The sequence below is a fragment of the Cebidichthys violaceus genome, unplaced genomic scaffold (assembly GCF_023349555.1).
Source record: "Cebidichthys violaceus isolate CVI_PGR_0920_01 unplaced genomic scaffold, fCebVio1.0.p SCAF_10, whole genome shotgun sequence".
NCBI classification, from domain to species: Eukaryota; Metazoa; Chordata; class Actinopteri; order Perciformes; family Stichaeidae; genus Cebidichthys; species Cebidichthys violaceus.
Window position 1 is genome coordinate 5,515,241 of NW_027176263.1, and position 25,226 is coordinate 5,540,466.

General features: G+C 38.4%; 2 protein-coding genes and 1 pseudogene across 4 annotated transcripts; 1 reads left to right on the forward strand and 2 right to left on the reverse strand.

Annotated features, from left to right (window-relative positions):
* Nucleotides 1–39: 39 nt before the first annotated feature.
* Nucleotides 40–5,553, reverse strand: LOC137880616 (peroxiredoxin-like 2A). 3 transcript variants are annotated; one of them, XM_068722079.1, is made up of 6 exons: nucleotides 5,476–5,553; nucleotides 2,445–2,630; nucleotides 1,893–1,984; nucleotides 1,645–1,785; nucleotides 843–1,007; nucleotides 40–763 (listed from the first exon to the last, which is right to left on the reverse strand). In XM_068722079.1, exons 2-6 carry the CDS (start codon nucleotides 2,587–2,589, stop codon nucleotides 668–670), a joined length of 639 nt encoding a protein of 212 aa, XP_068578180.1. In that variant the 5' UTR covers nucleotides 2,590–2,630; nucleotides 5,476–5,553; the 3' UTR covers nucleotides 40–667. The 3 variants fall into 3 exon arrangements, with proteins under 3 accessions (XP_068578180.1, XP_068578171.1, XP_068578163.1); XM_068722070.1 differs by lacking the exon at nucleotides 5,476–5,553 and adding an exon at nucleotides 4,323–4,456; XM_068722062.1 differs by lacking the exon at nucleotides 5,476–5,553 and adding an exon at nucleotides 3,583–3,831.
* Nucleotides 5,554–5,692: 139 nt separating this feature from the next.
* On the reverse strand, nucleotides 5,693–8,092 carry LOC137880629 (peroxiredoxin-like 2A; annotated as a pseudogene).
* Nucleotides 8,093–14,678: 6,586 nt separating this feature from the next.
* On the forward strand, nucleotides 14,679–25,015 carry mat1a (methionine adenosyltransferase 1A). Its single transcript, XM_068722036.1, has 10 exons — nucleotides 14,679–14,936; nucleotides 17,092–17,169; nucleotides 17,602–17,724; nucleotides 18,867–18,979; nucleotides 19,858–20,001; nucleotides 20,566–20,691; nucleotides 20,778–20,870; nucleotides 20,950–21,132; nucleotides 21,267–21,400; nucleotides 22,967–25,015. Exons 1-10 carry the CDS (start codon nucleotides 14,870–14,872, stop codon nucleotides 23,067–23,069), a joined length of 1,164 nt encoding a protein of 387 aa, XP_068578137.1. The 5' UTR covers nucleotides 14,679–14,869; the 3' UTR covers nucleotides 23,070–25,015.
* Nucleotides 25,016–25,226: the final 211 nt, after the last annotated feature.

Consider the following 25,226-nt stretch of genomic DNA (forward strand, 5'->3'; position numbering starts at 1 on the left):
GATGAAATCTTCAAATGAAACACAGGAGCACAGTGAAGATCTGGTGATGAGGTCTTCTTTATTTGTTACTTATGTACAAGAACACACACACACAAACACACAAACGCTTCATTCAGGCAGCACCAACACTCCTCAACATGGCGACAGTGGCTGAACCTGTATGTGTTTGAGCATCAAACCTGCTCCTCTCAATGTTGAGTTTGGATTCAAGTTGTCATTATCACACACACAGGCCGCACTCACACTGGTCCGCCATGTTGGAGGCCCATTCAAGGTGCCTGACCAGGAGAAGCAAACAAAGACGATACACAGGAACGTTATTACTAATGTACCACTAAAAGACAGCTCATTAAATAATCAATTGATTTATGTGGTTCTCTAAAAAGCAGATTTCAAATTACCTTAAATTAAATGGCATTTAAGTCCCTTAGTACCTGATTTTAATACCCGTCTCAAAAACACTAGCTTCTAGGTGTCTGCTGAGGTACAATCAGTGACAAATCCTTAAATTAATGTGCAAAAAACAGAGGTATGTTGTGATATTAGACAGTGCAGACATACATGTCATATTTCAGTGATGGACTTCTCGGCATGTAAAGTTAAAACTGCAGTTATGTTTTGATCTAAATACAGTGTACCTTTTTGTTTTTGGGGGGAAAAAGAAAAATTATTCTGCCTTTACAATCTTCTCAACAGCCTCTAAAACATCAGCAATCTGCACTTTATTGCCAAACTCCTTCTCGTGGTGTTCCAGGAGAATCCCCTGCAAACACAACATACAGTTAAAATACAGTTTTATGAAGCTCTATTGATTTCTCCTCGACTAGTCCAGTTACACTTACCTGGTCTCCTGCTCCGAGGACAAACACTCCGCCCAGGATGAAGCCCTCTCCGTTCAAGTTGCCCTGGTAGCCTGACCTCCAGGCCCGTATGAAGTTCTGCCACACCCCGAGGCGAATGAACCCCAGACCCCCCATCTTTCTCTGCAGCGGCCCGTAGAAGACTTTCTACAATCACACAGTTAAGTTTCAGTCAACAATCAAGAGAAATAAAATAGCCTTTTACTTTAGATTTATTCAACTATTGCTTTAACAGACAAAATTACATAACCATACTTGTCAACTCAAGTTGCCCTTTGGCAGATGAGAACAGTAATGCGGAAGACGATTTATAATCTAGTTCTCAAGCTATGTGACTCATTTTCATTTCCAAGCAATAATGATTGATAGCCTATTCCCATACTAGGATCATTAAAAAATATATAATAATTGCTCATTCAAGCAACACTCTAATTAATAGCCATTTACACTCCACTGATTGATTCGGAGATCCACACCTAAATTATTATTATTAATCTCACAAGAGCTGAAACAATTAGTCAATGAACAGAAAAATAATTAGCTAATCATTTGTAATAGCTTGTAATAGCTTGTGTCTCCAGAATGTAAATAATATCTGTTTTTCTGACTGCTTCTGTCGTAGAAGACCAACAAAAATGCAAATAAACAAGTTAGGACAGGTTGTCATTGTCAGTACTTGTCGGTACTTAAAAAAAAAAAAGGAGTAAGACTGTTTTGTAGTTTAGACAGACTGAGAGGAGGAAGAGTGGCTCTGGAAGATCTGATGTTATCTACCACTGCTGACCTTTTCATCTATGTAGATGTCCCCATTGAAGTGCGGTCTGAAGTCCTCGATCTCTGTGCCGACGTCCTCCTTCACCACAGCTACCAGATAGACCCCGAGCTCTTCCAGCCGGGGCTTCAGAGAGGACAGCTCAGAGGCCTCCTACAGATACCATCAGAGTAAATATTACTCACATACACTGTACACAATTCAACTCTGAGTCAAGTGTAACACCTTCTCCTCCATCAGTCACAAACATTTTGTATCACCTCTCTGCACAAAAATCATCCAGGGCGTCGTACGGCCATGACCACAGCCCCGTTCTTGTCCCACAGGCTCTTGGCTTTGATGACGTTGTTGCCTGCAGACAAAACAAGAACAAATAGTTTCTAAAACAAGGCTGACATGTCTCTGATAAAAAAAAGAAAGAAAGCATAAGACTGTCATGGGTTTTACTGCTACATAATCAATCTGTTGTGTGGAAGATAAAAGATGCAGCCTTCACACGGGAGAAAAGGCTAAATGTTCATGGTCACATGAAACATCTAAATGTTTTGGAATATCACTAACTCTACCTTCAGCTTTGGACAAAGACCTTTACAGTGATCTAATCTGTAATACCAGCAGATTTGAGAAAGCAGCTTTGCCCTAAATCCCACACAAAACCTCATTCAGTGCACGTACAACGCATACAAATATACAACAGTAAAGAAAACTGGAAATGGCTCATTCTCATATGGGTTCAACAACAACCGGTGTTGAGACTAACAGGCTTATTGGTGGGTGACATAATTACACAGCCAATCAGAAAGGCTAGCTACCATCTTTGGTGGAGCGCAGGTCCGCCTCTTCAAGGTTCTCCAGTGACGCCTCAGCAGTTTTAGGAAGACACAGATCAGTGTTGGCTAGGAAGATCCCGGCAAGCGCCGCTCCGACCGCACCCAGACCCAACGACCACATCCCCATCTCGGACAGCCCCCCCTCCAGCCCGAGCACAGAGGAGAACACTGCAGCACAAACAACATGAGAGAAATGAGTCATATGTTTCGCACATGATCACAATGAAAGATAAACATTCTTAGCTTTAACAATACAGTTTTTGCAGTTTTCTTTAACATTATGAGGTGAGTGTTGTACTTTCTTTCACTCTCATTTCTTACACAAGGAGACCTCAGACCTCCAAGGTTGAGACCAACAAGACCCATCTTGCAGATTTGGTCTTGTGTTTGAGGGTATTGTTCTGTGTACCAGCGTAGCCTCTTATCACATTACTCTCATCTCAAGCTCCTTCTTGACATTACATAGCTCACGTATTACTAAGGAGATGGGCTTCTGCCAGTTTGTAGACACTAAATTTGACTGTAGCTGGTGTTTTTTTAATGAGTCACTCTGAGACCGCTAACATTGTGCTTTCCTTTGTCTTCAGTTAGAAATCTTGCAGTGTCATTGTAGGGCAACTAACAGTTTTTTCATTATCAATTAATCTGTCGATTGTTTATGAAGATACTGGAAAAAAAGGTGACATATTCTTTGTTCAGCAACTTCAAAAGCAGCAATTACTCACAAGTGAGAGGCAGAAGAGTTTGTTTTTTTTCGTCAATCAACTTATCTATTAATCGACTTTCAGCTACAGTATTATATACAGCTGTTTTCAAGTACTGAAGCAATTCATCTATGAACGATGGATGAAACTGTGAAATTCACAAAGGTTATTCAGTGCTCCTATCAAACCATTTTACATTGCTAGAAAGATAAGATTATTATATTATAGAATGACTAATTTATTTTGTCTACTTTCACAACACTTCAGTGTCATGAAGGTCTAGAGTCACTCAAGCTCAAAGTGGGTGGAAAGCAGAGAAACACTGTGCACAGGTCACGGCTGTTAAAACAACTAGCTCAAAGTTTGGGTTGTGGTCGGCAACAGCTAGCTGTGAAGGCAGTCACATATGTCCTTGCCTGAAGCAGGCTTGTTTGGGTCAGGACTGGCTTTGGCTTTACTCTGGTGAAACAGAGCATTCTGGGTTCTTAGGAACTGGGGCCTGGCTGCGGTGGAGGTCCGGCTGCTCATGGTAGCGCTCCCCAGAGAGAGGGCAGAGCAGCGCAGGGACAGTCCCCACCTCAAACCTGTCCAACACCTGGACAGAGCCAGCATCTGGGCCGTGGTCAAAGACTGACCCTCTGACTACAAAGACCCTCAAGATTTCCCTGAAAGAAAGAAACAAGTCTTTTCTTTGTGCCATGCTGCATTTGATTTTACAGACTTAAGAGAGAAATTTACATTGAGATCTGTGTCATGATTAGACTGCCCAGATGAAACATTATACCGTCAGTTTAACCGGTTAGCCAAGTTCTATGTAAGCTTAAAATAGGAATTTATTACCCACCCTGAAGAGTGTGCAATATGAAAATGAAAGAACGATAAAAGCATGAAGTATAAAAGGTGTGATTTTTATCTTAATAATCTCACTGGGGTATAACAGTTCTCCATTTGCAAACAAACTTCCTATATGCACCCAAAGCTCTCGTGTGTGGTTAACACATCAACACATACAGTAGATTACAGTGAAAACAAACATTAAATGAAGTTCACAATATTATACACAGAGAAATTAATAAGCTGAGAATTAAAAATGAACACACTTGCAGCTGTTACAGAAAAGTAAACTGATTGAAAAGTAAGAATGTCATATACTAACTTGTCTCCATTTCCAAAAAGCGAAGAAATTCTTATTCTCCTGGGATTAAGCTCATCCAGTTTCAAATGGTAAATCACCCAAATACATTTGTGTCCTGACACTTAAGAACAGGGAGGACAAAGGGCTGAAAGAAATGATTACAGCAGCAGCCAACAGAGACACACGGCCACGCCTGCAACTCAAGGAAGAGTCTAGATTTCCTGAACGCTCTGAGGAGTGAGCAGTGAGAGTAGCTGTCAGCACTGGTACTGCCAGTTACGAACATTATGTAATGTTAGCCAATACTTTGAACACAATGATACAAATCTAATGAAGAAAGAGTTGTATTATGTATACAATGAGATGCCTGGACGATGCTGGGATGAAGGATCACGTTCTAGTGTTCAAAAGGAACTGTACTGCTGTACTTTTTGAGGTACTTGAGTGTTTCCTTTAGATTCTTCTTCTCCACTACCACCTTACTCTGACCGCGTAGACTTTTCATACATAACGTGATCTGCTTCTAAAATATAATTACCTCCACCTCAAACTGATTTTTCATTTCATGATTACCATAAAAACATGAAGATGTGTCATAGATTTAACTACTCTTGCTTTACTTTATGTCCATTAAAAGCTGAACAAAGCTTAATAATCATTGTCCAACAAACCTAAATTGATTTGTACCTGTCACTAACGTGTAGTTGTGTGTATTATTAGTACAGCTGCCTTGTGTAGTTGTGTGACACCGTATTTCCTGTTTGTTCAGGCTTCATTTATTATGATACAATCAGGAAGCCAACAAATAATGTAGATAATGACCTTCACACTACCAATGTGTGATCAATGACTTTACCTAGTGGCTCAACAGACTACACGTATAGTTGCAACCCAATAGGACTAGAATATGTTGTCGTATTTGAGATGTTATAATCATGACGGTTACATAATCTATACATACTTTCAGTGTCCTACAAAGTTACTGTGGCTAGTCATTGGTGACGACAGTGTCGTGGCTAGCAGTTAGCTCAGCTAACTTAACGATGGAATTAGCCGTTGGCTCATTGAGTCTGGGCCTGGAGCTAGCATGAGTTGCTAAAGCAAGTGCACCTGTTCAGAGGCTGTGACTTAATATCAAGTTAACGGAATAGTTGTGTAATAAGGGCACACTCACCGAAATCAATGAAGCGACAAGCAACGGCTCCCTGAACCAACGTTTTGTAAACAGATGTCTGCGCAGGCGTACTAAACGATTCGGGGAGCAGGGAAACTAATCGAGTAAGATGGCTGGAAAAGAAGATTTGAACTTTGGCACGAACCAAAACAAGGCAAAACATAATACACGGACAGCTAAATACACAGATAATCTTTCTGTAAGCAGTATTGGTTAAGTAGTTTATTACATGGCAAACACACAATGCGTTTAATCACTCCAACGGTTCACTCTCCCTCATGTCATGCCAATACCTCCATGGTAAATGTTTGATCTGTGTGCAAGCATCAGAGCTGTTCTCTCAGCAGAGTTTAGAAACAAGTCTTCATTAAAACACACAAAAGACCATCACACAACCAGGACCAGAGCAGCAGACAGTGGGCCACTAAATAGTTAAAGTGACATATGTTAACCACAAAGTTGTGACACTGCTTAACATATCAGCAAAAGGGGAAGACCAGAAAGGATTTAAATTTACAAATGCAAAATGAGAAGAGCACAGCGTTTTAAAGGAAAACGTCTGGGTTAGGCTTAAAGAATGCAGACAAACAAATGGAAGCATGCTGCAACCATTAGTATGTAATGCTTCACTAACAGTCCATTCATTCACATATTTGAGGTCTATCTGGCCATGTGGTCTTGAATTTTGCGGGCTGTTCTGAGTACTGCCAGCATATTCACTTTATCCCCAAAGTCCTTCTCGCGGTGCTCCAGTAGAATACCCTGGGGGGGGGAGCACAATCTTACAACATCCAGATACATTTGTCAGAAAATATTTGTTCTGTAATTGACTGCCTACCTGATCTCTGGGCCCTATGACGAAGACTCCACCCAGGACAAGTCCTTCACCTCTTAGGTTTCCCCTGAAGCCCCTCCTGTAGGCCCGCCAAAGGTTCCTCCACACGCCAATACGCAGAAACATGGAGAGAAACATCCACCTCTCTTTAGGGCCGTAGAAGTTTCTCTATGAGAGTAACATAAAGCCAGTTTATTGTCTTAAATTGTGTAACCCTACATGTTTCACTTAACATCTTAAAGCCGTGTGTAAATGCAGACCTTCTGATCCACATAGACCTTCCCAGTGAAGTACTTCTTGAAACAGTCTAGCTCCTTGCCAATGTTTTCTTTTACCACGGCAAACAGAGGGACTTCAAGGTCCTGCAGCTGGGACTTCAGAGAGGTAAGCTCAGCAGCCTCCTAGAGAGGGACGGACAGAGAAAATCAAATAGCATGGGAGAAAGTTAACCAGCTAAGTGACCACATAGTTCTTATTACTGATACACGTACAGGCATGTGATTTCATACCTCTCTGCACAATAATCATCCGGGTCGTCGTACAACCACGACCACAGCTCCGGTCTTGTCCCACAGAGTTTTGGCCCTGTGTCGCTCGTGGACTGAAAGAGACGAAGGTGCATTATTGACTTTAATGTCGCTGACTCTTGTTCATCAGGGATAACTGAAGAAGTCTGTTTACTACCTTGTCCCTAATGAATGATGCAGTCACTGTTTGTGGATTGATTTGTGTGCTGTCGTACTCTAATCTTAGACACCAAAAGTTGAATTTTGACCTAAAGTTTTCATTTGTGTTACTTGTAAAGACAACAGGGGTTTGTGTCAATCAATCCTAATTATAAGAAGTTCAGAGAGTTAAAATAGTACAAAATTCCCTATTTCTTTGTTTCCCCAGACAGTGTTTCCTTGTTGAGCTGCGATGTAAGAATAGCAACACAGAGAGAATTTCATAGTAAAAATCTGTAATTTGTTTGCAGTGCGAAAGTGCAGCATGTCTGCAACATTACAGATTCAGCTTGTTTCTGTTTTCAGACTCACCCCCTCCAGTGGTCTTCAGCTCAGTTTCCTCCAGCACTTCTAGGTTGGCCCATGCTGGTTCGGACTGGAACCAGTCTGTGACGGAGCTGATGAGCTCTGCAACAAACAGGCTCACCGTCTTCAGGACTGTGGTCACACTCACCATGACCCTAAACTTGCTCCGCAGGCCACCTACAGTGACAACATGTACATGTGAAAAGATTCACTTTCAAATGTGCTTCTGGTTCAGGATTTTTTTACAGGATTTAAATGTTTTCCCTCCTCAGTCAGATAACTTTAGCATGACTTTTGCTTTACACAGCTAAACAAGTGCACACATGTATGCTTTGTTAATTTATTTTTCTAATTGATGTACTATGATCAACATGTTTCGCTTTGGTTCCTTTAGAACCCCAAACACAAAGATTGGATAGAAATTCCATGTCATTGTTCAGAAAGCAGGAATGCACTGTTCCATTTGACTGCTTGACACTCATTTAGCATTTGATTGGGTTTAACAACAAGCATGAATTACACATATTAACGAAAGTAAAATATCAATATCATGAAAAAGGCTTCTTTTTAATGGCTTAACATTTGTTAACTTACAATATGTCAACCAAAAGTGTAAAAAGGTCATACTCACCAGCCTGTGCCTCGCTGTTAATGTGGAGGAGTCTGATGTTTGCAGCTAGCCCCTTAAGCCGTCTCAACTCTGATCAGTCTAATCGCAGCAAAAGCCTTGCTTATGTGAACATAACGTGATTGGAATTCCTCAAAGACTGCTGTGAAACAAGGCTCATGTTGAGCTCAATCCTCAGTACCAGGATCAGCATGGTGCAGAGTGGAGCTTACATCAACGAGCTATGTAACAGCTTTTTTGAATATTTATTTAATAAGTTATGTTTCCTTGATTATGTCAAAGCCGTTACCATCCATAAATATAATAACCAGCATCTGTAATTCAGTATTTGAGAACAATATATTCAATATACACATCCCTTCAGTCTCATGATCTTTTTAGTTAAATTAATAATAATCACCTGAATTTGCTATTTTAACTGCTGATGTATATATACAAACACGTGTCAGTGGAGAGCATAAAAATGTTTTTGTAAAATTAGTCTTTTCATTATCTCCATCTCTTTCAGGTCAGTCCCAAAGTAGCTGCAGATAAGAGGTCCTGAGATCACGCTGCAGCTGTCAAGGCTCAGAGCAACACCGACCCCTGCAGGAGGTTAGTGGCATTACAGACAGGACACACCGTGAATTCAGGGCTACAAGCTTTTATTACAGCTTAATCTACAATAGTTCAATTAATCGATTAAATATTTGATCTATAGATATAAGATGTATATAAAATTTAGATAAAAAGGCAACTGACATTTCCCAGGGCCTAATAGGGTGAAATAGGTCTTATCCAACCATCAACCCAAAGATATTCGGTTTACTATCATGCATGACAGAGTTCAGCATCAAAGCCTCACAGGGGCTATAGGTCCTGCATTGTTTTTTGTAAAAGGGTTTCAAGGTGACTGTAGTGTGTGTGAGGGGGGTGAATGTACATTTGTGTCAGTTTTATTGCTTTTTAATTACACCTTTTAAGTACAGTCAAGTGAAGTGAACACTTTGTCTCACTCCTGCATAGTGTGAGTGATACAGGTGCATTGCTAGAGGGGCACTGGGTAATATTTCACTCATTGGTGGCAGCTTCTCAGAGGAATGTGCTGAGGGTCCAAAATGGGCTGGAATAGAAACGGGATAGGATGACACTACAAGCCCAGCTGCTGCACTCCCTCTGGCTGCTCCGCTTGGCCATATGCTGGGCTGTGTGTGTCTGTCTGGATGCATGTTTTTGTTGTCGTAAACCATTTCACGTGATCTACTATAATACATTATGGATATCCACTGGATTTTTTTAACTCAAATTACTTGACAAAGTTAGGCTAACGCTTGTAATTCATCTCATAATTAGCCATTTGTAATATAAGACTCAATGTACAGTGATGACAACACACTAAATATCTAAACACTACAAGTGAAGTCTAAAGGTTCAAGTGAGGTCTAGGGTTTTGCTGTCGTATTCTCACACACGTGCAAACATACACACAAACACAGAACAGTCTCTTTCTTGGACCAATGCTGCTCTAGTGGGGAGTGTGCGGGACCAACAGCCAATCACAGCTGAAGATTTGCACACCACCTCCTTTGTGGTGTTCTCGCATTGGTTGATGCATTAAAAAAAAGTGAAGCCAATCAGAGCAAATTGGGCAGTAGTGATGGAAGGACATGGAGTGCAATAGTATTTACTGTTCGAGAAGAGAAATCTGCTTTTGGATCTATTTGATGGCAAAAACAGATTTCCATTTCTATTGTTTTGAGTGAACTTGAGTGATAATATTTTAAATAATTTAACAACGTAATTACACCTGATAAACAGTTTTTAGGCTAAACCTTCAGATTAATGCAAACAGAAACCACAAAATGAACACAACAGAATGACCCTCACCCCAAAGAGAGTCAGCTAAAGCTGTAAAAACACAGAACAAAAACTGTGATAAAAATCACTGTAAACATACAATAAACTAATTATGGTGTCAGACAGTGTGGATTATCTGTTGTACATTGGTATGTAATTCCTTATGTAACAAATTGTACACACTCCACAATCTCTCAATTATGCAATAACAGTTCATGCTGTGACTGCCATCCAGATGAAACTGGTTGGTAACCAGACGAGCTCTGTGTCCTTGTACCTGGGGAAAGACAAACAGGTGTTAACATCCCCCCGACGCTGCCAGGGTTCATTTATCTCGTCCTGTTCTGGCAAGTTTGAGTTTGATTTACTCTCGAACCCCAAAACCCTGACCCCTGCTTTTAAAATTGAAATGTGTCAATATGACACACGTTTCATGTAGCCAATGAGACTGAAGGAGGAGTCGCTCTCATGTGGGATTTGGGATTAGTTCAGTCACATTGTAATTATTTCTTCTTAATGTGTGATGTCAGACACTGGAGTTAAATCATTTCAATGATTAATGCACACTGTGTTTGTTCAGCTGCACATCATTAAAAGTGCCAGCATGAACATGCGTGTTCATAAAATCAAGCGGACATTCAAGACTTCTGATATACTCGCTGGACGGCCATTGACTGAGCTATAGTTGTCAAACAACAGCAACACAAAGGTCATCAGGCCTTTATCATTTTGTACTTCATCTTCTGAGGGGCCCAACGGCTCCTAATGTTCAAGCGGATTCGAACTTTAAACTTTTATCTACAGTTGGTTTCATAAATACACCTCTTCACATTGACATATTGAAGCAATAAACTTAATTTTAGACTGTATCTAAGAAAAATCTCTTTACCGATATGATTATGTGAATTCATTCATTGCTGAATGATAAAGCACGCTGTAAGTGTTGTTTAATTCAAACGGTTTACTTAATATATTATTTATTATAATTCATTTCATTGAGAAGGTACATCTTCTTCACAATCAGTCATGACACAGAGAAAGCAGTGTTGGCAAGTAACTAAGTACATTAACTAAATTACTGTACTTAAGTACAATTTTGAGGTACTTTCCATTTTCTGCTTTTTAACTTAATTACATTTCAGAGGGAAATACACTTTTTACTCCAATATTTTATTCGATAACTTAAGCTACAAGTCACTTAGCAATTCAGATTAATAATTCACAATATAATACAAAATAACTTATGATATCATTATAGATTAAGAGAAGAAAAGACTTAATTGGCCCATGGTGGGAAAATGAAAGGCTACCTGGTAAAGTAAGTAAGTAATTGAAATTAGTCCTACCTTTACAGCTACAACATTAAAGCAATGTTCATATTAATCCATCAATAATCATAATCCGATAAATAATATAATATACATTATTGTGAAATGGGCCATTCAGAGTATTTATATACTGTGGTATTGCTACTTAAGTAAAGGATAAGAGTACTTCTTCCCCGTGGCCCCTCACTCTAGTATTTTTACATCCTTGATTATTTTATGAGATGGTGTGCACATCACTTAAAATGTAAGGCTACTGGAAACCAACATCAACAAAACATAACTTATTTGAAGAGTTTGATTCAGGTCTTCCATAAAAAGACCGCTAAATAGGAAATACTGCGTTAGATATGAAGTAGATTTACTCTATGGAGTTACAGAATGATTCAACACTTCAAATTACTGTAGTTGTAGGAAATATGGCCTGACCTTGTGTATCCTGATTGCATTGTTTTGTCCATGTGCATGATAACTATTGCAGTCTTTGAAATCCTTGGAAGTCTCTGTTTAACAGTTTAGTCTCATGTAGAACACAGAAAAGTCAATAAGTCACTTTGAGGGTGTTATCTATAATATTTTCCTAATTCTCCAGCATATATTCACCCTCTCACCGCTGACACATTATCAAAGCTCTGATAGCAGTTATCTTTCACCATAACCAGAACAATCTTGTTAGAGTTTTCCTGGTCAGTCATTAACAAATGTTTAGAGGCAATCCACACAGACTCAGAGAGGAGTCTGTTTTACAGGGCAGCACGTAGTGTAGTGTCTTGAATGTTTTCATCTGAACACACAGACTAGTCAGGCCAAAATAAACAGTGTATCATCCACAGGCAACACACTGTCCCGTCAGACTGGCTCTTGTCTTTTCTTGTTTAATCTAGTTCATGTTTGTCACATTTAACGGTCCCTGACCTCTGATCTATGTCTCCTTGTAGACCATATCTGTATCCCAGTTCCATACTACATGCCAAATCTAAGCAGGTTTTAAACATGTAGAGCACTGGAAAAGTTACAAAATTCTGAGATGTTTTTGTCACAAATGGTTTTTTAACTAGCTCTGTGATTCTCTAAGATAATAAATTATTAAATGAACTAAAAGAAAAACAGATTTAATACAAGTTAATACCCAGTTGTGGTTGTTCATCCTTTTAAACTAGCAAACAATTCACAAATCAAGCTTCTCATCTGTTTATCCATTGATTTGATTATTTCAACATCAAATTATTCAAAATGTGCATCCATTACTTTTAGCTAACTGTTTCCATTTCTCTGCTTGCCTTCTAACTAGCTTTATGAAATGGCTCATCTGGGGTAGGGTATGTGGGCATTTCCTCCCATAAGAGTTCTGAGCTTGTGTAGTCTTTGGGATTAATTGATTTTTACCTGTCAGTAGGTAAAGAATAATATATAGAGCCCGTCAGCAACTTTTATATCATATTCAGCATGCAGCTGCTGGTTGGTACTAGGTTTGATTTGACTCTGCTGGCCTGGGGTAAGATAAGGTCAGCTTGCTCCCTACTTAAGTGGCATTTACTTTTTATGTTAACACAGCTGTTTCTAATTCTCACCCATTCCTTTCAACAACAAAAACACAAAATCTCTGCATAATGTGTGAAGCTATAATGTGTGCATTTTTAGACTTTCTGTAAAATTGTGAAGAAAAAAAGGTCATGCAATTACTGCTTGCATTACCTCTTTGGTTAATGTAGATTGTACTTTTAGCTTCTCTGGTTGAATCTGCTTTAAATGAGGTTTGAAGCAGTAAGGAAGAGTAGTATTTTATTCACTACTGACATCTTGTTTACATCCTTGTCTCATTTCATGAAGCCAACTCAGCACCAGATGAGAGAGAATTGGAGAGAAAGGGTTTGTCCCTCTGCACTGTTTATATTACAATAAATAGACATTTGTTTATCTCTCACTGTCTGCAGAGCTTATACCACATGAAAAGGTACAGAGTCAGTGTCTGTGTGTGGTTTACAGTCCCATTGTTTCTCCAGGTGTATTTTTGTTGGTGCACATACAGTATTTTTGTAAGCATCACTTGCACAAACAGTCCTCTACAGTCCCTGATATTCTACTGAAACACAGGCACAGAGAGTCACCTTAAAGACCACGAGATATCTGAGAGGCACATCTTCATTATTTGATCTTCTCTCAGGAAATGACTCAATATTTTCTGCAGTTGTGCACAGAGACAAGAGCCTCAGGGTAGAACTTAGATGGAAAAGAGCATTTAGACAACAGGTGACTGTCTGCTCCAAATGTAATTATCGACAGTGATGCAAACTCACTATTTACATGGTACTGTACTGATGTACAAATTTGAAATACTTTTTTATGCTATTTCCACTCCATTACATTTCAGAGGGAAACATTCCACTTTTACTTCACAACATTTATTTGACGTCTATAGTTAATACTTACATTGTGTTTACTTATCTACAATTTCAATTGCACGGTATCTACATTGTGGTATTTCTACTACTTTTACTTAAGTAAGACATCTCAGTACTTCCTCTGCATCAAACAGTATTTTGTATCTATTCTGCAAGAGTCCCTTAGTTTTTAATATTAAGTACATTTTGCTTAATGTCCTTCTGTACATTTAGCTAAATAAAATGTTTCACATGTTTAAGGCTGCAACAGACCATTGTTTTCATCATCATCATCACACCGATCAATAATGTACAAGCATCATTTTAATGTTGAAGCTGGTCAGAGTGGAGCTGATTTGAATTGTTTTGTACTGATTGGTAGTTTAATATATCACAATTCATTATAATTGTATAAACTACTCATCAGGTTTTTGTGTAAAATCTCAATCTGCAAATTAACCAGTAACTATACTAGTCACATAAATGTAGTAGACTAAAAAGTAAATTTTTCCCTGAGACGTAGTCGAGTATTAGTATAAAGAAGTATAAAATGGAGGTACTGAAATACAGTGCAAGTACCTCAAAATTGTACTTCATTCAAGTACAGTGCTTACATTTTTTTTTTTAAATGATTAAACCATGAAGGAGTAGTTGCAGATTAATCTTTCAATAGACTAATTGATTCATTTAATTTCTAATTGAACAAACTCTCAACATAATGTCAACAGGAGTAATTGCATCATTTTTTTTGCAGTTGACAACCACCTTTCTCTCTCTCCCTCTGTCCATAGGCTGCCCTGACCTGGCCGAGTCCCAGCAGACAGAGCTGTCCCACTGGGTTGAGGGGGGAAGGGGAACCCCCTAATTAAGATGTCCCTGCTCCCACTCACAAGCCTTCCACCTTAAAGCAGAGATGTCAGAGCTGGTGAGGACTATAAACATACTGTCAAGCATCATACTGTACACAAGGGGTTAAACAAGTTGTTTTCACGAGCTGTAAATACTCTCCCATCATCCACTCCCCCCTGGAATGGACTGTCCCATGGATTCACATAATGTGTGTTGTGTTGTGGTGTGTGTGTGTGTGTGTGTGTGTGTGTGTGTGTGTGTGTGTGACAGAGAGAGTGTGCGCGTGTGTTCTCTTAGCCATATATATTGAGCCATGTGGACACAGACGTGGAGTTTTGTAGGATAGACTTTGTATTGGCTGCAGGGCTTTTGGCCTCTCTTTCTTCATTTCTCTCTTAAAGAGAACCAGCAGGAATATAAAGCAGCCCTCTAGACTGCTTGTCGGAGGGAACTGAGGAAACTTTTCTCCCTGAGAATTTTGCCGTGTACCTGGCCCTGTAGAAAAAAAAATGAGTGACATGCTGGAAGAGGGCTCTTTCATGTTCACATCGGAGTCCGTAGGAGAGGGACATCCAGGTGAGTCTTCAATCAAGTTGAGCTACTTGTGTGCAAAACAGTGTTTACTGTAATATTTTTAACAGCTTGTCAATTTTTTCTATAATTTGTTGTAAAAAAACAATTAAAAAACACAAGATTTAAGTATGTATATTTACCCATTTCTTATCTAAATAAGATCTACATATTGATTTAACATTTCTACCAAAACTGTAGAAATATGCATATGAATAAACTTTATGCAAGTTGGACAACGGGTCCAAAATAGCTCATCAGTGCTGGGCATTTACTCGCCAAGCATGGTTGGTATTCCATTCACAGCAACATGTGTTTACTGCCCCTCACTCTCACTCTCACTCTCACTTATGGGCAGCAGGAGGTGAATGTGTGTGACCCACTGGTGTAAGGTTGCACACTCAGGAAATAGTGTCAGACTCTATCCTGGGATACAACTGGCCTGTTGACGTTAAAGTTGTTATAATACAAGCCAAAATGTACTGTTACTGAACGATGTTTTCCTACAGCCTGAACCTCATTAAAATGACCCCTTACTGTTCTCTGTGGATTACGGTTTGATGTGGCTGTAACCTCATTCAAGTCCAAAAATTAACAATCCCATGTTGACAATACTTTACTTTAAGTAAGCATTTATTAGCAATATATAAATATTCATTTAAATGGTTTACAACACACTAGTTATAAGTAGATATAAGTGTTTATTAATGTATTTGTCAACAACTTTTACTCTTGTGGGCACCCATAAGTGGAGGCTGGTGTGTGATTATTGGCAATATATTCAATACAGTTGTAATTATTTAAAATATGTCTTCATAGGAGAAGTTATAATTGCTAACAAATACGATATATTCAACCCTTGAAAATGTGTTTATGGGTGCTTAAACCCGTAGGGCTTGTGGTCGGACGGACGTTTTTTGTGTGTTCTGTATACATGGCAGGTAAAAACAGAGGGTTGCTGCACATTATATTGTGTTACAAATCATTTATTGAATGTTTATATAGTGCTTATAAAAGATAAATAGGACTAAAATAAAAAAGTAAAGTGTTACGCAGATGTTCAGACTTAAAACCTAATGATAAAAGCTCAAATGTAATCTACCCTCTACATTTCTTCTTTTAGACCACCCACCTGACTCACACCACCTTTGTCAATGTGTTAAATGTGTTGAAAATATGTAACGAGTCAGTAAATTGATAATCAGTACACTCAGTAAACCAGTTGGGCAGCTTCACTGATACTGGCAAAATGTGACTGAGCCCCCAAGATGATGTAAAACCCCATTGTTAGGAAATAAATTTCACTGATTTTGATTTGGAGAAATTCATCTTGGCTGTGTTTTTTTAATTTAAATTTGTATTGAAAAAAAGTACATATTTATTATAGAGAGATATCATATCTCACTCACTAGATCATGAAGTAGACAATACTTGGATTCGTTTAGGTCTTATAAACAATAATAAAAGTTGAAGACGTAGTTAACAAGGAAAATAAATGATGAGAAAAACAAACACACATGGTACTCATAATCTAAAAAAGACACTTAAGCAATTTACAAACCATCTTTTAATATACCATTTAGTGCGTGTCATCTTAGTCCAGGTCATAACAGCAGTGCTGGGAAGAAAAGCAGATGGCAACATTTTCCAGAAAACATGGTCAGCAGTAAGAATAACATTTTTCTTTTTTGTTAATTAACGATTTCTTATAATAGCAGAAGGTTAATAAGGCATTAACTAACAGTTAAGCATAATGATATATTTCAAAGGGTTAAGACTTTCCTTACACTGTACATTCACTGATGGTGTGTGGCCTTGGTAGAAGGCTGCTGTACAAACCTTTTGATTTGATAACACATCTGGGCTGTTCTCACTGAATAAACTAAAATCCAACTCTTCCTGTTTGGAATATTAATGTGCAACCTTTCAAAGAAAGTTTTATAAAACCTAAAGTAATAATATATATATTTATATATATATATATATATATATATATATATATATATATATATATATATATATATATATATATATATATATTCTGTCCTTTAAGTGCTGGAATTACTGCCTCAAAAGGCTCATAGATCAATTATAAATTGAAATCACGGTGTCTTTTCCCTGAATCTAAACTTTTTGTTTTATGCTTGTTGCCTCTCCACAGACAAGATTTGTGACCAGATCAGTGATGCTGTCCTGGACGCTCACCTGAAGCAGGACCCAGATGCCAAAGTGGCCTGTGGTGAGTAAACTACAATTCAGATCGAGTTATTTTTGAATTATTTTTTATTAAACATGGAGACAGAGAGAGAGAGAGTTTATGTAAGCGTCATCTCAATATCTTAATTTGTTTTTTTTACCATCTGCAAGTGAGACAAAGGGCAAAATTTGGTCAGTTTTGACAGAGATAAGTGAAAACAAACCCGCTAGCCTGAATTTAAGTCATCTGGATTGTTGAGTTTATTTATTGTTTTTCAATATTAACCTCTGAGTTTAACAAGATGACCACTATGAAGAGCAACCCTCTGAATTTGCTGATAACGGCAATCAGGCCTGTCATGTGTTTGCAACATCTATTTCCAAGCGAGCAAAGTCAAAAGTAGACCTGTGTCCAAAATGTTCTAAAATCACAAGGTGTTTAAAAGTGTGTGTAATGTGTTGATTGTATTGACAGAGACCGTGTGTAAGACTGGCATGGTGTTGCTCTGTGGAGAGATCACATCTCGGGCCAACGTGGACTACCAGAAGGTGGTGAGGGAAGCCATCAAACACATCGGCTACGACAACTCTGACAAAGGTGAGAAAATAACTTGAAAATCAAAGATTTACCATATTATAATGCGAAAATTCATAATTATGAATTAACATGAATGGATATAAACAAACACAAAAGTCACCGCAACCTCAGCCTCTCCTGAAAATATCTAAATAAAACAAATATGCTTCTCACAAAACAGACATCTGAGTTTTGGTGCAACATTTAAATTATTATAATTTTCTAAAAAGTTAAAAAAGAAATGTCCCTGATTCTAGACCAATCACAACAGAACATTGACGTGATGTAACGGTATGGAATTTGTACTATGGCAGCTGGCTAACATGTTTTCTCAAGAAAAGAATACCAAAAGTCAAAGAAAAAAATTAGTTAATGTGTCTGTGAGAATTGTAAATAAATACTTCTTCTGTAATTAAAGGATTTTCCTAAGGCTGGGAGACTAGAGGAACCTAGAGCCACCAGTAAAGGGTGAACCACTACGTTTCTCATCACTGTCTGATGCAATCACAACAGTTGATCTTTGGTTTAATCTAATATTATCATGAAATTAATTAGAAACAGCTAGTTTAGCATTTTGCAGCCCTGATTCATGGTTATAACACAGAAACTAAGTGTTTCTAGGTAAGAAGCCGTCGCATTTAACATATAGTTTGTACAGTGATACCTTGAGGGGGAATGTTTGTAACATAAGAAAGAATTAATGTTAGCACTGTAATATGGTAATTACCAATTTTGACTTTGAAGAATTTGAATGTGATGTTAAAGGTATCACCTAAAATATCAATCTACATTACCTCATTAATATCAGGTTATTACTCCATTATATTATTTTTGGATCCAAATATGTCACTGAAATAACCATTTTATTGTTGACAGGTTACCATACTGTTAGCAAAATATTACTATACTAGTACTAAATAGTTTTGCCAGTTATTACACTTTGTTTTGACCCTTATTACTCTGTTATGTACATTTCTGTCTAATATTACCCATTGTTAATACCAAGCATTTATCTGGTTATTGCTTTCCTAATTGCATGGTATTACCTTAATTACCAAACGTTTACTTCGCTATTACCATTTTATTATCAAGCTGTTATGTGAATTGCAACAAATAACTGAAGTAATATGCACTCTGCTCTGTCCTTCACTTTCCTTCTGTAGGTTTTGACTATAAGACGTGTAACGTGCTGGTGGCTCTGGAGCAGCAGAGTCCGGACATTGCTCAAGGGGTCCATGTTGACAGACTAGAGGAGGACATTGGAGCTGGAGACCAGGTGCGACTGTTGCAACAGGACTATGAGTCCTTTGGCTCATGTCGACTGAAGGGCTGGGTGATAGTGACATAAGTCAAGTATCATAGTTTGTTTGACTCAATACTACAGTGTGAAATAATTGAGACAATTCAGCAGAGGTGGAAGAAGTACTCAGATCCTTTACTTAAGTAAATACTCCATTACAAATATAAGTCCTGCAAATGTAAATGTACCCATTCTGCAGAAAAATGGCTCCTGTGACTGACACATTAATACTGGTGCATGATGGTTGAAAAGAAGGAAAAACAAAGTTCTACTACACAAATTTAAATTAGTTTTTTGGACTAGAGTAACTATAACGTACAATATGAGAGTAGCAGAATTGTACTTACTGAGACCTTCAGTACTTGAGTAAATGTATTTAGTTACATGTCACCCCTGAAATTTAAGTTAAGTGTAAATCCATCTGTAACATCGTGAAAATTTCAACAGTTGAATTAAGTTTTGCGATATCTATAATACCACATTTAAGAATGTAAAATAAAGCTTGCTGAGTCAGGATCTTCGTATAAATCTCTTCTCAAAACATAGCTTCTGAAAGCAACTTATTTTACTTCAGTTATCTATTTCTTTTAGTTTTCTTTTAACGTCTTTTACCAACATTTCTGTTTTAAGAAGGGCTCTATTTGTTCATTATATCTTACATAATTTTATATCTATCTATATCTTATATATAACTAGCTCTAGCTGACTCCTCACAGGCTACAGTGTAGTGCAATGCAATGCATATCAATATATTGTCTATCCTTTTTTTTACAAATTCAGCCAACATGAATATTTGCTGCTGATGATGATCTGTGTCATTATATAGTTTATATCTTTCTGTTCTGTCTCTGCAGGGTCTGATGTTCGGCTACGCCACAGATGAGACAGAGGAGTGCATGCCTCTCACCATCGTCTTGGCCCACAGACTGAACTCAAAGATGGCTGAACTCAGACGTAATGGAACCATCGCCTGGCTGCGTCCGGACTCTAAAACACAGGTGAGGGTTATGTGTTGTATTACAGTACGTTTCCTCCCAAAACACCACCACAGCAGTCTTTTTGTGAATTAGTTTATTTTTTCTACTGGATGTCTTCCAAGACATTCATTTTGCAGACAAAATCGGATCAGAAGTATTTAACAAAAAGCTCTGTGTGTTGAAAGAATAGGCCATTGACTGATTTCGAGGCAGTTAGCCGCTGACTGCAGCTCTGTGACATTAAGTGTCAATTGCTTTTGTGTCCCAGGTCAAATATAGGTTGTTAGAATGTCAGGCAAGAGTTTTCAAACACAGAGCTTTAGATTTACACAGATTGGACTGATCACACATTTTCACTACAACAAAGAAGTATTAAGGATGTGTCTATGTAGTTACCTTTCTATTGCAAATATAGCCACTTTTGTGGGGATGTTAGATGATATCAGGGGGTTCAAGAGAGGATCTGCACAAGAAAACTGATACAATCACAGGAATCTTTAAGCATCCTGTAGTTTAAGTCGGTAATTATAACAAATTCCAACATGGTGTACTTTTTGAGTTTTTTGAGTTCTTTGTGCCTCACAGGTGACGGTGCATTATGACCAGAAGGACGGAGCCGTGATCCCCAAGAGAGTTCACACTGTCGTGATCTCTGTCCAGCATGATGACTTCGTCTCTCTGGAGGAACAGAAGAGAGTCCTCAAGGAGAAGGTAGAGCCTCATAAACACACCCACTGGACTGTGACTAATGTATTGCTTAGGAAATTAAGGTTTTAATATTGCATTGATTCTGTTAGGTGATCAAAGCCGTGGTTCCTGCTAAATATTTGGATGACAAGACCATCTACCACCTCCAGCCCAGCGGTCGCTTTGTCATTGGAGGACCTCAGGTGACCGTCACACACAAACTGTTTATTTGTCACGTTGTCACTGATTTTTGCTCATCTTCTCTTCTTCTCTTCCCAACAGGGTGATGCTGGTGTGACAGGCAGGAAGATCATTGTAGACACATATGGAGGGTGGGGTGCTCACGGTGGCGGAGCTTTCTCTGGCAAAGACTTCTCAAAGGTGGACCGCTCCGCTGCCTATGCTGCTCGCTGGGTGGCCAAGTCTCTAGTCAAAGCCAAACTGTGCAGGAGAGTTCTGGTTCAGGTGAGCGTACAATGTCATTCATTCACCCATCCAAACATGTGTGAGGGCTTAGGCTATGCGTAGATGACCCGTGTTTGAGGCATCGACATGCTGATAAAATAATTTATTTACCTGTCTGTCTGTGTGTGTTACAGGTGTCTTATGCTATCGGAGTGGCCCAACCTCTGTCCATCTCCTTGTTCACCTACGGTTCATCCCAGAAATCAGAGTCAGAGCTTCTCCAGATTGTCAACAAGAACTTTGATCTGCGGCCAGGAGTCATCGTCAGGTAAACATGACAACGTGACCTCTATATCCTCATTACGCAAGATAATTTTTAGGCTGCTTGTTGTTACTACTAGGGGGCACCAAAGTTGGACATTTTCAAATTGTACACATAGTGGCTTTAAGATGGTGGCTTTTGTCTACAATTACATTTCCCTCAAGATTTTTACAGTGAAGGCTAAATGCAGAAACGGATGGAGCGATTAGATAAACATTCAGTTGTCCACCCTGTTTTTATGACATACTATACTGTGACTTTTTTTTGCTTTTAATATAGTCATAGTATAATATGCCATTAAAATGTTATTCTTTGACATTTTTCATGACATACTCTACTTTGCGAGTGTCCTCCTCCCTTGTGCTGTTCGTCATGTTTCACTATAATTTTTTTAGATGCACATAAAAGTTTCAAGTATTCTTAACCTTTTAAGGACAAGGCGTGGAGTCTCGATTGCCAATGTCACAGCCAATCAAATCAAGCGGGCAGGCTTTACTACTTTTGTTCAAACAAATCTTTATTCAACTTAAGTTATGTCCACGTTTCTTTCTGCCTCTTGCTCTTGCTGCATGTCCAACACGTTGTCACTCCCAGTGTTAAAGTCACGCATGACAACTATGACTTGTCAACAACAACTACCCACAGACCCAAGTCAACCACGATGCACAGTGTCGACTGTGGTTTTAATAGTTAACTATTCTGGGAAACCCCCATGACATACTATACTATGACTTTTATTACACACTACTATGACTTTTATGACTTTATTTAATGACATACTATACTATGACTTTTCACTTACATTTTTATGACATACTGTGTAACTTTAAAGATAAGACAAACAAAGATTCCCTCGGGTAGAGGATAACTTTACATTACAGTCATTTAGCCAACGCTTTTATCCAAAGCGACTTACAATTCAGTATCTATCTACACACTGTAGACGCAGCTACGGGAGCAATTTAGTTCTTCTTGCTCAAGGACACATTGACATGAGACTAGCAGAGCAGGAGCCGAGGATCAAACCGCCGACCCTCTGATTGAAAGGCGGGCCTGCTCTCCACTTAGCCACGGTCACCCGGATAAATATGTTCATACTAAAATGTTGTGGTTCTAAACATGTTTTTTTTTATTGTTTATATATTTTTCAAATGGACTGAAGCCTTGGTGTTGGTTAAAATGTAAAACGTTTTCTTCCACATAGACACATCCCATGTTACTGATTTGAACATCATCCCACACATTGACTATGATGCTTTAAATAAGAAGACGATGTGACCGAAAGGTTTTGAAGGACAACATTTTGAATTGTATGCGTTAAAAGAAGAAACGCAGATTTTTTTTTTTAAATTAATTACATTTAAGGGTTTAAATTTTCCCTAGTTGTACATTTTTCTTCTATGCTGTTCATAATAAATTCCTGCAAACGGTTTTGTTGGAGATGTGAAAACAACCACAACTAGATTTATAAAATGACGACAACACATACACAAACAACGTGGGTATTATCCTGTGATGTGCTTACTGTCCCGTCTCACCTCTGATGTTGCATTTCTTCTGTATCCTCTCTAGGGAACTGAATCTGAAGAGGCCGATCTACCAGCAGACAGCCTCTTATGGCCACTTTGGTCGACCAGAGTTTACTTGGGAGATGCCCAAAAAGCTTGTCTACTAAATCCTCCACCTGCTTGTCCTGATCGACTTATGTGGAGGCTGAACAAGATGTTTCTTCATGGACTACAACTGCCAGCTCTGTCATCTTATAAGACATTTTTTTAATAGGAAGAAATGAAGCCAAAGCTTTAGGGATGAGTCAGCTTTAAAGAGGTGAGAAAATAATGATATGCACGAGTGGTTGTAGCCAACAATATAGCCCAATGGGACACTCTCCCAACGAGAAGAGACACATTGCAGAGGACATCTCAGTAACCAGTCCACCCCCTTCCTCCTTAAACATCCAGTTATTGGTGCTTCAGACATATACATACAGTCATTAATACAAGATCTTACCTGCTAACATAAGGGAACACCACAGCGCATACAATTCTCTTAAGATAAATACTTCCCACTAGAAGATGTGTTTTACCTCAAAGTTGTGAATATTCCTTTACGTGACCAGTATCATGTACAGAAACAACCTCAGCGCTTAATTTACTATGGTTGATTTTCCATGTCAATGTAATTGTTGCTCAACCAAAGGCTCAGCTTTAGAAGAAAGAAGAGATCTTTTTGTCATGACCAGTGTTGGGCAAGTTACTCAGGAAGTGTAATAAGTTACTTTTTACCTAATACTCATTTAAAATTTAATAACATTTTTTTTTTTTTTTTTAAGGAGACGTCCTTACCAGAGCGCATCATAGCCTCTTTTCTCAACTTTGAGACCAGTGATGTGACTGGCTGAAACAGTATTTAATAATCACCACACCTGCTGATCGATATTCACCCTCACCCAGCTGTTTTGAACATTGCTGCACATACATAAACCAAAATTTAAGGTGCGCACTGAAACGCCCGCAGTCTGTGCACCTACATTACTACTACAGTACTACTACATACTGTGCTTGGCATTTATTGGCTGTCTCTTCCTCTGCCTCAACGCAGTAACAAAGCGTTAAGTGGATTATTTACTGTAATATAATCACTGTTTTACAAATTGTAATCCCCTACACTACTCCTTACTGGGGAAAGTAATATTATTGCCCAACACAGATCATGCCTGCAAAATTCTTTTTCTACATTTCTTTTTGTAAGGAAGCTGTTTGCAATGTAGTACAATCACGTCGTACAACAAGACAGGTCATTAAAACGTGGGGAGAGTTATATGATATCTTTAACATATGTTACAATCAATCAAATGTAAAATAGCCATGCAGTCTTGTGTTGCCACCTGGTCTTATTTTCTATCATCCTTGATAGAGAATCAGCCACCAGTTGAGCTGCTTTTATTGTCGCGCAGCTCAACTGGTGGCTGATTTGTATTTTATGTCTTTTTATTAACCTGCAGGCCTGTTGCTGTAGATGTGGCTCATTTTAACAAATAACTTGAAGTCTCTTCTCTCTTTGCTCTCTGCAGTGGATTACCAAGCTGCACGCTGTTGAGACTACAGCATTTAGAGCACCACTGATGTCTTTAAATTGCTGCATTTTAACAATGCTACAAGTGTATGCTGATCTCTTTCTATATCTTTGAGATATTTAGCTAAATTCTTACTTAATGTGAAGTGCTACGTTTGCTCTGCAGCTCTGTATTGCAGATCGAGATCTTTCCTCTTGGATTTAGAGGAAAAAAGGGAGTGTTTATTAAAACATTTTTCTAAACAGGGCATTTAGAACATTTTATTTTAAGTCAGCTTTCACCATTGCTTAATCACAAAGTATTTAATCAAATTCTCACCTTCTGAATGGATTTAGGAGTGTGAACAGTATTCACCTTAAAGCTTCATGTCTGTAAAGATTTAGGACTTTGTGGTACGTGTAACAACCCGTGCTTTCATCTACTGCCACATTGTTTTTGTAAGAGAGGCTTTACTCTATTGAATGTGTTGATCTTCTGTCAACTCTGTTGGTAGAGAAACTGAAAAATGTAAATAATTAAACAATAAAGAAAATTAAAGATGTGAACTGTTGTCTGGCTCAATCCACAACATGCCAGATTAGAGTTATGTGGTGAAGATGAATTGCATTACATCAAGTAAATGATTGTGTTTTATTTGTTGAACATATATATAAAGTATATAAAAAAATCGAATTTAAAACCTAAACCTCTTTGGTTTTCATTATCAAAATAATATACAAGGCACATAGGGAGCATTTTGCATTTCAACAGAGAAGA

Coding starts and splice junctions, on each gene's coding strand:
- mat1a (XM_068722036.1), top strand. CDS start 14,870: ATGAGTGACATGCTGGAAGAGGGCTCTTTCATGTTCACATCGGAGTCC. Junction 20,692..20,777: donor AGAGAGTCCTCAAGGAGAAG/GTAGAGCCTCAT, acceptor TGATTCTGTTAG/GTGATCAAAGCCGTGGTTCC. Junction 21,133..21,266: donor GCAGGAGAGTTCTGGTTCAG/GTGAGCGTACAA, acceptor TGTGTGTTACAG/GTGTCTTATGCTATCGGAGT.